We start from the raw sequence: 12,225 nt of genomic DNA, 5'->3' as shown, positions 1-12,225 counted from the left end.
TTTCCCTTAGCCTTATGAAAAGCACCCTTTGAAAGAAAAGCAAGCATGTCTTCAGGACTGAAAGCTCTCCTCTCCCAGTGACAACCAGCCCCTCTCCCTAACACCCCTTCCCACAGCAGACATACTCCCAGCTTGGGGACTCCATCCTGCTAATGCAAACCTGAACATCAATCTACAAAGAGGTCTAAAGAGATAGATAGCAGCGTAGGCACGGGGTTTGGAAAAGGTCCACTAGCTATCCTTGGCACCAGGCAGAATGGAATTCAGAGGTCCATGCAACGCTGCACAGGGGCTCTCGTGTCGTGCTGGGAGCACAACTGCACAGGAGCTGTGAAATATTGTCTTTTTTTTTTTTCACTAAAGCCATGCATCAAGGTGCCAGTCCATCCAGGGCTCTCCTGCCTTCCCCTTTCCAAGCCCCTGCTGAGTATAAGACAAGCCAACCCCGGCATGCAAAGGATACAGGCACGCAGGCTCTAGTCTGCTGCTTCTGTTAGTAAGTGCATCTTGTTAGTGGATTTATGAGACACACTTAAACCTATAAAAAATAAATAATCCTAATTCTTCATCAGGCTGGCCTAAATAACCTTCAGCCTGACTGGATAAACCACTGCCCACCAGCCCTCAAAACAAGTATAGTTCAAAGTTACATTTCATGTCAAGTCTTGGAAGCAGAACATGAATGTTTCCTACCCAAAGGAATATATGTAAACATAATAACAAGCCTGGTGTGGCAGCAGCTCCTACACAAGGTTTGTACAAATTTAAACAACAGGTAGGAAGTTAAACAACTGAATGGAAAAAGAAGCTCTCTGAATGGAAAAAGAAGCTCTTTCAGCAAGTCAGAAGGTGCTCGTCTGCAGGCAAACAGCTCTGTACGCACAACATGCTGAGAGCAGACCTGTTACCCACATCTCTGCTACTCTGTCATACTGCTGGGAACTGACCTCAGCAACTCCTGCCTTAGGATTCTGCCAGGAGTTCGCCTCCTGGTCTCCCAAAAGGCCCATCAAAAAAGGACCACGTGATGGTTTATGTGGAGATCTGAGTAGCAAGATGGCAAAGGACACCAGATCCTCCCCCCCTCCCTTACTGACTCACAAACTATCTGAGATTTCACAGCTTTGCTTAGTCAGCTTAGTGTCAACACATTCACAGAATGAGAGATGGCTAAACGTCTTGGGATTGCACCCCAAGATTTCAGAGTTCAAAGTCCTCAGCATCTCCTGGTCACCGTGACTGCACACCCAGAGTCATCTTCAAGTTTTCATAAACCACATAGCTGATGCTTACAGCTGGGATCACCTTCATAAAGTTCGGTGCCAGACCCCGGTAGAGACCAAACGCTCCCTCTGTCTTCAGTATGTGTTTAAACAGTCCCCTCATCGTCACTTCGGGAGCACCTTCCACTGAAGCTGCAATAGGGAAAGCCACAATCAATAATGCAGTGAAAACACTTTAAGGTAACACCCATCTCAAACAGCAGTTCTGATCCACATGCTTCCTGAGGATGTTCACAGAGCAAAGATGCTTCACAGGGGACAGCATCTAACTTCTCAGCAAGCTACGGCCATGCTGCTCATTGCAGCTATTTTCTCAAGCTGCTCTGCAGACACCCTTAGCCCAAAACTCCTGATCTGAGCAAAACAGAACCTCTGTCCTGGAGGTGCTTGGCCCAGATGCTAAGGGCAGCACAAAGTCCACTGTCCTCTTGCAGCACGGCAAACAGCCCACCACTCAGCGGCACAGGCCAGTTCAGGCTGCTGTTGCAATGTTTACACTAGAGGACCTTTACCCTGCTCAGAGTCCATGACAGGAGTTCCCACAGTTCCCAGAAGTTCTCACCTTGGGCCTGCATGCGTGTCCTCACAAGAGCCAGGGGGTAACTGGCAAGCTGTCCACAGGTACTGGAAATGGTTCCACAAGCCAGAAGAACAAAGACTCCAGGGTCAGCGCTGTTGACAGCATAGCGTTGCAACCAGGTATTTTTTAGTGTCTGGAAGGAATTAAGTCAGATGTCAGCAGTGAAGAGGCAATTGAAAGAATATCATGTCACATAGAAGACCTAGTGTAAATGCCCAGAAAGCTATGTGCCAATTCAGCCAGAAGCACCAGGCTTCTCAAGTCTTTTTGAGCTACTGCAACTGTAGTGCCTGGGGAAAAACCCTTCTTTAATTTTCTGCTACAATTTTATCATTTAAAAAACAAACAAACAAAACCAAAAAACCCACCCAGAGACCATACATGATGTTGTCTAGGAAAGGAGAATTGTATTGGATTATCTTTTAGGCCATTTTGGTTAAAAACCCATCTGTGCCCCTTACGGCTGATCAGGAAAGCTCTGAAAAATTACTTAAACTCCTGTAGTAACTGAGAGGTCAGACAGTGATGGAGCTACACAAGCAGCACAGCCCTACAAAAGGTTCAAGGCTTCATACCTCATAAACTGCCAGGTCAATACCAGCATATGGAATGATTCCGAGCATGTTGGGGATGTAGCCTTTGTAGAAAGCAGCCATTCCTTCCTTCAAAAGGATGTTTTTGGCACAATCCAACATGCCTGAATATTGCCCTGTCTTCCTTAGAGCCATCCGTGTTTTCAGAACCTAGAAGATAAGAAGAAATGCCTTGAAGGTCTACAGGAGAATCAACAGCAGAACAACATATAGACAATGTCATTCTTAAGAGCATGATGGCCAGGACTACAGCAAGCATCATGCGAGCAGTAGTACTCGGTATCATCTCCAAGAACTCATTAATTAAGCTATAATAGTGCTGATGTTCTACCCACATTTTCCCATCTCAGCACCTTGCCATGACCCCTCATGGGCTGGACTATCAACCACCTGCCTCACCTCCATTGGGTAGATGCTGCTCTGTGCAATGGCGCCAGCCAGAGAACCAGCTAACAGTCGCTCATGGATCCTCAGCATCTCTTGGTCAGTACCAATGAACCTCTTGATCTGTAGAAGCCAAGACAGACAGACATTGAGTCTCACTGACTTATCACAGACAGGTTTTGGGGTTTGTTTTTTTTTCAGCTTGTCCTTCTGCAAACTCTTCTTGCAGCTAGACATGTCTGTGCCCTTTCACTCACCTGCTCATAGGCCATGAACTTAATGGCAGATTCTGGTGCAATCTTCAACACGTTGATGCCATTCCCTCGCCACAGTGACCTTGGTCCACCCTCTCGGATCATTTGAGTAAAACCGCCAACGATGCACATGTTGTTACTGCGGGAGGCATGAACCTGGGAGAGGGAGAGAGAGAGAGAGCAAGCTTGGATCAATTCCAGTCCTGATTACGACAGTGCTACGTTTTTCCATAATCCAGGGACAAAAGGGCGCTTTTTTTATTTACCCAGAGATTTGCCAAGGCTTTAATCCCTTCCAGATAACTTCTACAAAAGGAAAGCAATCTTCTTTTCTTTTTTGTGAAGTCTAGTGTTAACTAATGAATCTAATCAATATCTCCCTCTGGAATGGGAGGAAAGGTTAAACAGGCAACTGCCATACCTAGTGTAGGATCAGCTACCCAGGGTAAACTTCTCAGCTGGCTCAAGAGCAGGTACAGTGACAAACCAGGCTAAAAATCATGTTTTTCTAACTCCTTTCTAAAGCTGAGGATACTTATACCAAGTACCAGCTCTGCCAGCTGATCACACAACCACTTCAGTTCTCACGGCCTCAGGGCCTCTCATGGGAACACAAGACTTGAACTTGTTTCACCAGAACCCAAGTTTTCCAGTGCTCTAAACCACAACTCTAACTATTAACAGTTTCCACATGTCTACCTGCCAAAAGATTATCTGTATTTTTTCTAGTCAATGAAGAATAACCTTTTTTAACATTACTTTGATAATTCAAATAATGCAAAAAAGCTTTCAAAAAGAGCAACGTAAGAGCAAAGAGATGAATCCTGCCAGGGTGCTGTACTGAGATGAACATTAACATCTCCTACACATCCAAGAATATTAAAGGAATCTGCCTCGTTATTCAAATTAACTGGAACTGTTCCATCATACCTGCATGAGCACTTTCAAGCGGTCCAAGGGAGCTGTACAGGTTCTGGACACGGCACCTGCACCTCCACCTGCAACCAGATGTCTCCACCACATGCCTGTCTGCCTCTCTTCCACTGTGAACTCATCAGGGACAGTCAAATTCTCTCCTACATCAAAGATCTGCAAAAACATAAGGTGTTGAGAAACGTTTCATCAGCTAGTGATCTTGCCAAAGTTTTACTGCTCTTTATCAGTGCTAAGTGCTGAAGTACTGGACATGCTTTTTCCAAGTCAGCAGTTTATCTATAGCCATTAACTGCTGTGTCTGGCCAGAGGAACTGCCACTGCTACAGCACATCACAAAGGGAACCTTCACATTTAGAGATTTCTGTCTGAGAAGCTGGCAACTGCTGAACATTTGTCTGCATTAAAATACTGTGGATCGTAGTAAGGAACAAAATGACCAACTTCAGGCAGCTACAAGGCAAAAAAGCTGGACTTCTCTGGAACCTTGCAAGCTCACAGCCAGTTTAATCTCGTTACATGCTATTTACACAGACTGAAATATCTCCAGGAAGGACGGCTGCCTGTCAAAACAGTTCCTAGTCTTAACAGGTCCTGAACCAGCAGGGGCTGGCCACCTCTTAGAGATGCAAGGCAAGAGAACACCCGCATCCTCTTGTGGAACATGCAGTTGTTATCACCTGTGCCGGAGGCTTCGGAAGCCTGTGCCAGTGATAGGTGGCAAGATAACAGGACAGGAAGTGTTTGGGCTTCAAGGGCTACAAGGCAGCTACTGAACCATGAAGAGAAAGATAGAGACTGCTGATAGCAGCTCCTGAGGGTCAGGACTGACTGAGAAGCTGCAGAAAGACCAAGACATGTTGCAAAGGAACCTTTTCTTACCGTGGAGTGCTTCCAGTACAGGATGATTTCAGGAATGTTCTCCACTGGGTGCAGCAGGTGATAGTCTCGCCATTCATTCCAATCAATTGTCATTGTCCCATTTTTATCCATGCTAAAAAAAAATTATCATTAGATGAGTACAGACACCCACTGGGTGACAAATTCCCCCTCCCCTTCCCTTTGATTATTCAGGCCTACTCCGCAAAAAGCTTTGCAAAGCAACTACTAAGACTTCTAAAGAGACATGAGACAAAGCTAGGAAATCTTCTATTCACCAAACACTGCAGAGAGATGGAAGTGGTCTCCCTTTTTCCTCCCCTCTCTCTCCCCTTTAAGAGTATTTGCACCCCCTCCTACCAAACTTAGGCCAATATAACTGACACTGAGGGAAAATAATACTTACTAGGTGACAGGACCCCAGAAGTGTCCCGTCCTTATTCTGACACACAGGCAAACAGACAGAGGGAAGGTAGCAGAGGAAAGAAAGAGGAAAAAACAGCACAAATAAGTGGTTGTTAACATGTTAGTGCCACATGCATAAAGCACACGGCATTTGCGAAGAGAAACTGCACAGTCCCTCTCCAAAGCAGTAAGCTCTGGGCAAGCAAGACAATCAGACAGGGATGCAAATCAAGCTCAGGTGCAAGCACTTCCCCGCAACAGTCAGTGAGATAAGAGACTGACAGTAACTCCCCATAATGCATTATGACATTTCTAAGGGTCAATTCATGGGGGAAAAAAAAAAAAATCAAAATTAAGAGTAATAGGCAAAAAGGCAGGAGCTGAAATCTCTGGAAAGTGTGGACAGGATACAAAGGGGAGATGGGTTCCATGTCCCTACACTTCCTTCTAACTCCCTCAGCAGTATAACAGAAGAACCAGCTCAATCCTCACCTCTTCAGTATTTTCTCAGCCTGCTGTTCAGAGATCTTGACTCCCAGGTCCCGAAGAGACTGTACAATCTCCTGGGCATCAATACGGCCTGCAAAGATAAGCCAGTGAGCTCCAGTATATGTGTGACAAGCTAATGCATGCAGTAGTCTATTTATGAGCATGAGAAAGGTGTTTACCATCATTCTTCTTATCCAGACTCTTGAAGACGAGTCTCAGCTTCTTTTCATGATCTTGGAGATAGTGAACAAACTCCTCAAAATCCAGCTGTCCATCCAGGTCCTTGTCTCCAGCCTTCACAATTTTCTGTTCAGAAAACAAGCAAAACCTGTCAGTTCCTTTGTTCATTCAGACAGATCTGCCCCTTCTTTCACCATATTTAAAGACAATTTCCTACAGAACTGACTTTTCCCCCAGAAAGCAGTGGACAGAATTATAATTCTTTGAAGAAATTTGAGCAAAATAGTAGTGTAGAAAAGTCACCTGATTCCAGGCAACTGTCTCCCAGAGTTAATTACGCAGATGAAATGCCTCATGCTTTTATCAGGCATACTCTGCTAGTATCATGTATCTAATCTCAGTCCTGTACCTTGATTAACACCTCACATAGCCCTCGTGGACATTCTTGAACTAAGTATGAGGCAACAGATTTGCATAAAAAGCAAATCACAAAACTTCAGGTAATAAAAAAGCCTGAACAGGAGAAGGAATTTCATGCCTACTACAATCCTTAGAGAATTAAACTCTCTCTGGCAATAACTAACTCCAACCAGAAAAATCCTGTCCAGCTCTAGTGGACACAGTCAAAGATAAAAACCCCTGTGAACTGGTTTAGGCACCCTGGAGCTATGTACTTTAATTACACAAGTTTCCATGAGATGGATATAGAACAAGGAAAGGTTCTTAGTAGGACAAAGCTAAAATCAAGATCAGACTCTGTGCCAGACATCTAGGACAAGGTAAATGACTAATTAAATCACATCAGCATGGGGCAATGGCAGATGGACTGCCCTATCTAAGGGCACATGGCTACTTGTTGACAGGAGAGGTGATCTCCAGACTGCAGGAATGTGGCTCAGGGAGTTCCTAATCCCCTTCTTGTTCAGTCACTTGCCTTTGACAGCCTAGAAGTTTTTTTCAACGTGAACCAGTGAGCAACACAAAATGAGGTGTGATTCAGTCTACTGCATCACCTACATTTGTTTTAATTCTAACATTGATGTGAACAGCAGCTGGGCTGTTAAAGAAGCTCTGAGCTGAGATCAAACACTAGGCTAACCCTTCATTCCCCAATATTTTGTTCAATGTTGCCCTCGTTTTTAGGTTCCAAAAGGTAACAGGCAAACTAAAGCTTATTGTGGTATTTCCCCAGCCTGTGAGCACCAGTCCCCTTCATAAGTCTCAAGTCTTTGTTTCAATGCCATTTTAAATTACTTCAATACTAAATACTTCACTATTAAAATTGTCTCTCTTTTTCCAGCCCCACCAAGTCCTGTCACTTTAGCCCTAATGCTATGAGGATTATTCCTAATCGTATCATGAACCTTAAATAAGAAAGTGCTGTCCCAACTGCCCTGACCTTTGAGGTGTGCCCAGTATTCTTAACCTGCAATTTATCATATGACGGTTGCAAAGTTCAGATATGACCCCACATTCAACTTGTAGGCTAAAGATAGACCAACACCCCTTGCATGTCAGCACATTGGCCTTGAACAGCTGAATCAGGGCTTCCCTCTCACTGGCAACCCCCAACCCGTTGGCAGGCACGAATAATTCGGAGGCACTGTAAGAGAGATGTGACTGTGCAGCTGGTCCTGTTCTCCCAGCACACCCCTGACAGCCGTGGAGATGTGGGATCAGCGACCGCAGGTAACAATAAAGCTGCCTTGCTCTGCTGGCCTTCCTCCTCCCTGACCACACAAAGCAAAAACATCACAAGCCTGTTGAGCTTCACACCTGTGAAGGGTGAGAAAGCCAAGCTCCCAGCATCTTCTCCAGAGAGATGAACAAGTATCTGCCTGCAGCTCTTTGCCTTTAACAGCAAATATGGAATCTCCATAGACAGAATAGCTCATTAGCAGACGTTTCTGTGGTCACCTGCATGACACACAGCCACTGCTGCAGGCTTTGGGGCCACACACACCTTACAGCCTCCTCCATCACACATTTGAGTGTCTGCACAAAGGGACAGAAAGCCAACCCAGCTTTGCTGTTCAATAACCACCTGCCTGGGCTCTTGACCCCGTGGTCATGAAGATCACACAGCAGCAGCAGCGAGCTGAAAGCCAGGGCTGTGAGACAGAGACGGAGGGAGCGCTCCGGATGTCGTACATCTCCCTTCTGCAGCGAAGGGAAACGCTCACACACAACCTCCCCTGGCTCTGCCCACCCACAGCTCACAGCACAGACCTGCTCACCCTCCCCAGGCTGAGACCTGCATCGGCTGGATCCGACACGGGGTCACACACCTCCCGTCAGAGATGGGCAGGCGGAAGGAAGAGTGTAAGAAGGAAAAGGAAAAGGAAGAGGATGTGAAACTATTAGAGCAGACCAGTTAAAGCAGAAGAATCCACAGTTTGGAAAACCCCTTTTTCTATTTAACTTGCATCAAAGCAACTGGTTTTCACAGTCTTACAAGAACCAAGATCTCATCCAATTCAAACCAAAAGAATTAAAAAGAAAAAAGCCCACTCCACGCTGCTTTGGCAATCCCTGCCAAGAGGGAAGAGACACGTGTCCATGCTGTACCCAGCTATTACAACAGAGCCACCATGAACTTCTCCCCCCCAAACCAGCCACTCGGGGTGTTGGAGACCACCCCTCCCTCCCGTTCCTCCCTGGGGGCCATACCTGCTTCCACTGGCGGTAGGTGGAGAACTCCTGGGAAGGAATGAAGAGGCTGAGCCGGAAGATAGATTTGAGTTGGGCCGGCAGCCCCTTCGACTCAAAGTATTCAAACTCCGTCTGCGACTCCCCGAACACTGGCACGTACAGACAGAGGCAGAGCATCTTCCTGAGCCGGAGACTCGGCCGCCCTGCTCAGACTGACCGGGAAGGGAAATAAAACTGAATGATTCCCCTGAGCTAATTTCAGTGCGTAGTGGAAAGGAAATGCCAGCAAGTCTCATGACACATGCCTATGAGAGAAGCCGGCTCTGGTGGGATTGGCTGCACAAGCCCAGCCCTTCTACTTAAAAGGGAAGCGGTGGCTGTACAGTCCCACCCAGCTGCCAGTGAGAGGAGGATTGGGAGGAGGCATGTAAGCTGCCTCCCATTGCTCAACACCAGGCTCCCATTAAGCCCAGAGACCTTAGATCACGCTCACCACAAGTTAACTCTTACCAGGCAGCTCTTAAACCCAACATCCGAGATGCTGACTTGCTGTTCCCTACATCAGATCAGTCCTTCCTGATCCTGTTCTCATCCCTCCAGGGATTTACACACATAGCACTGTATGGACCAGTCTTGATCATAACCTCTCCCACCATACAACACAGGAGGACTCTCAAGATTTGAGTTGGGCCGGAAATTCTTCCTCTTCCCAAAAATTCTTCCTCTAGAACACAGTAAGAGCAGGATGCCAGCCCCTTACTGCTTCCACACACATTTGGCTGAAGCAAAAGCCTAGAAATTCCACTTTTATAAGGTTACTTTGCTATGCCAGAGTTGGTTGGCTTTGGTTTGCAAGTTCTCCCAAAAACACTCGTGCCAGCTGGGAGCAGGAAACCCCTGCAAACCCTGGGAGCAGGAAACCCCTGCAAACCAAAAATCTCTCTCCTCCCAAAAACACTCGTGCCAGCTGGGAGCAGGCAACCTCTGCAAACCAAAAATCTCTCTCCTATGTAGCACTCTGGAGTTACTAACACAGGCAGCAGTAAAACCTGTGGAGAAGGTTTGCTATTGTGCCAAATACCCAGAAAACCACCAAAATCAAAGGCAGGCTTCAAAACAGACCCAGCTGCTTCAAAGCCTTCTAGCTAAGCATCCACACAGCAGTTACACCAGCTTAGTAGTTTTTCCTCCTCTCCCAACCACAATTAAACAGCGCAGTCAGATACACACAATAACGAGAAGTGGCCCAGGCAGAACAATATTTTCCAGTTCCCACCATTTCCAATTTAACCACTTTGTAAGCAAGTTGCTGAGCTTTCATCAGGAGCAAGCCAGGCTGAAGAGGGAGTGTGGCACACGCATCATTTAATGCACATATAATTACAGACCTTCTGAGCACTTAGTGGAGTTTGATGTGGGGGGTAACACCTCGCACTGCAGCAGGCAACAGTACTGCTCAGTGCAGAATTACTGGTGGCTATCAGGAATTTTGAAGTCTTGATGTTCATCAAAGAGAAGCTAAGATACAAGGAAGATGCAAAAACCCACAGCTGATAACCAAAACACTACAATCCTGCTGCGCTTGAAGTACCACAGCATGTTGGCTAAAGTGACTCGAGCCAGCCCAGCTAACAGCTTTCCCCATCACTGCGGACACAGCAACGTGTTCTGGTGTTTGCTCTGTTGGAACAGACGGCCTGGCCAGTGCAAAGTCCAGTGAGCACTCCTCTCCTCAGATCCTCATGCACAAGGGGCCTTGACATCGTTACCGTGGTACCCTAAAGGTCTGTAATAAACTGTTTGTGGAGCTGCATGTCAATGACACGAATCCGGAATATTTAGTCTGGGGCTTTATTTCAAGGATGTGTTTTTTTAAAAGTTTAATAGATAACAATTCGCAGCAATTTGGTACCCTTGAGAATTGTGACCTACAACAGTTTCCTACACCCTCCCCCTGTCACCTCACCTACCATGGCCCTACTGCCACGTTACCTAATCTGGCTTAACCTCCTCCTTGCTGACGTCTCTCCACTGTTTTGATCGTCTCAGGGATTCCAGATCCTCTTAAAGATCAGCTGCAGCAGCTCACTACATGCACACCAAGAGCACATCCCACCCTTCCCACCATACAGGGGTCTGACACTACAGACCCCCAGCCAAAAGCCAACACCTTCAGCAGCTCCTGCCCAGCCCCAGGTAGCACGTGAAGAAACGTAACTCAGCGTTGCCCCACCAAGCCTTAAGATCCTCCGTAGTCCTTCCCACGAGTTGCCAAGCATCACTATTATAGCTGCTTGGCAGCTCAGTTGCTATGCCAACATGATGCAGATTTTCCTAATAAACTCTGTCTAGAGTTGGCAGCTAAGAGTCAAAAGGCAAAATCTGCACATTTTAGGAAAAAAAAAGCCCTACTACCTACGTCAGAGGAAAGGAGAAAGGTAATGAGGTTAAGAAAGCTGATTTTAAGCAGGGTGTTAATTACAGAATAGCGAGCTAAAAAGGAGAGACAGATTACAAATGAAGTTCATACCAGCAATTCTGGTTATAATGACAAAGGGAACTTAAAACAGGCTTTAACAAGTATTGAGATTTCACCTAAAAGAATCCTGGTAAACCTGGAAGTACTCAAAAGCAAGATAGCTCTCAAAGGTGCAGGGATCAGTGCTGCTTCAACACAACTAGCAGGGGGTCACCAGCCAAGTCTCAGCACACACAGCCAGTCCCACTCCCCAAGCCCTGGCAGGCAGCAGCACACCCACCCCAGGGCTTCAGAGGTGTTAGCACCGGCTGCTCCTGACCAAACCAAGGACAGGGCACAGAGCTCCAAACAAAGTCACTCCTCTCAAGCCACTCCTCCCTGGTACTTCTTCCATCCACCAATTCCAGCAATGAAGCCAGAGCTGGACCTGCACATTTTTGGTCAACATGAAGCCAGCCTAGCTAATACCTTCCTCTGCTCAAAGGAGCACTAGATGGGTCCCACCTTCCTCACTTTCCTCACCATCAAGGCAGCTGCAAAGTCATTGTCCATTTTATTTATAGGATTTGGTTCTTATTTAAATGCTGCCTGAGTTACCAGTTTCAACACCCTGCCGTTCCAACACTAACTTTTCCAAGTCGTTTGTACTTTTCTAGGCATCTCCTCCATCACCAGTTTACTACATCAGCTCCAGAAGGTACCTCCCAAAGGATGGGAGGATACAGCCATACAAGGAGCAGGAAAGTATGCTGTTTAATTTTTTTTTTAGCCAAGTAAATTAAAAAAAGTCTCTAAAAATATCAAGTGCCAGTGAGCGTCACAGTCACATAACCAGCATCCTCCTTCACAGGCAGAGCAGCTTTCTGAGCGAGAGAGAGAACCGCTATTGCTCCAAGTTTTCACTAGATCCTGCTGAGTTGGTATTTTATAATTGCTGGAAACTAGCTTATAATTAATCATACAGTACAGAAAGTCCTCACAAAGCACAAACAGAGAGTGTACAGGAGGGGAGTTAATCATTTAAGAGACCCCGGCAGAGTAAAGAGCTGCGGTCAGCTAAAGCTGTGCAAGGGGAAGGATAGAGACCGAGGAAGGCAGACAACACCACATGGTA

The 12,225-nt window shown here is 46.4% G+C and overlaps 1 protein-coding gene across 1 annotated transcript; it reads right to left on the bottom strand.

The window, feature by feature from the left end:
- Positions 1 to 1,230: 1,230 nt before the first annotated feature.
- Positions 1,231 to 8,809, bottom strand: SLC25A25 (solute carrier family 25 member 25). Its single transcript, XM_010165108.1, has 10 exons — positions 8,651 to 8,809; positions 5,980 to 6,106; positions 5,804 to 5,891; positions 4,910 to 5,021; positions 4,025 to 4,183; positions 3,098 to 3,250; positions 2,856 to 2,963; positions 2,439 to 2,606; positions 1,846 to 1,996; positions 1,231 to 1,415 (listed from the first exon to the last, which is right to left on the bottom strand). The coding sequence occupies exons 1-10, from the start codon at positions 8,807 to 8,809 to the stop codon at positions 1,231 to 1,233; spliced, it is 1,410 nt and encodes a 469-aa protein (XP_010163410.1).
- Between the last annotated feature and the right edge of the window lie 3,416 nt (positions 8,810 to 12,225).

The sequence above is a fragment of the Antrostomus carolinensis genome, unplaced genomic scaffold (genome assembly GCF_000700745.2).
Source record: "Antrostomus carolinensis isolate BGI_N321 unplaced genomic scaffold, ASM70074v2 scaffold30443, whole genome shotgun sequence".
Lineage (NCBI taxonomy): Eukaryota > Metazoa > Chordata > Aves > Caprimulgiformes > Caprimulgidae > Antrostomus > Antrostomus carolinensis.
This window is presented reverse-complemented; position numbering and strand designations above follow the sequence as displayed.

Coding starts and splice junctions, on each gene's coding strand:
- SLC25A25 (XM_010165108.1), bottom strand. CDS start 8,809: ATGCTCTGCCTCTGTCTGTACGTGCCAGTGTTCGGGGAGTCGCAGACG. Junction 6,107..8,650: donor CCTACCGCCAGTGGAAGCAG/GTATGGCCCCCA, acceptor TTTTCTGAACAG/AAAATTGTGAAGGCTGGAGA. Junction 5,892..5,979: donor TCTGGATAAGAAGAATGATG/GTAAACACCTTT, acceptor TTATCTTTGCAG/GCCGTATTGATGCCCAGGAG.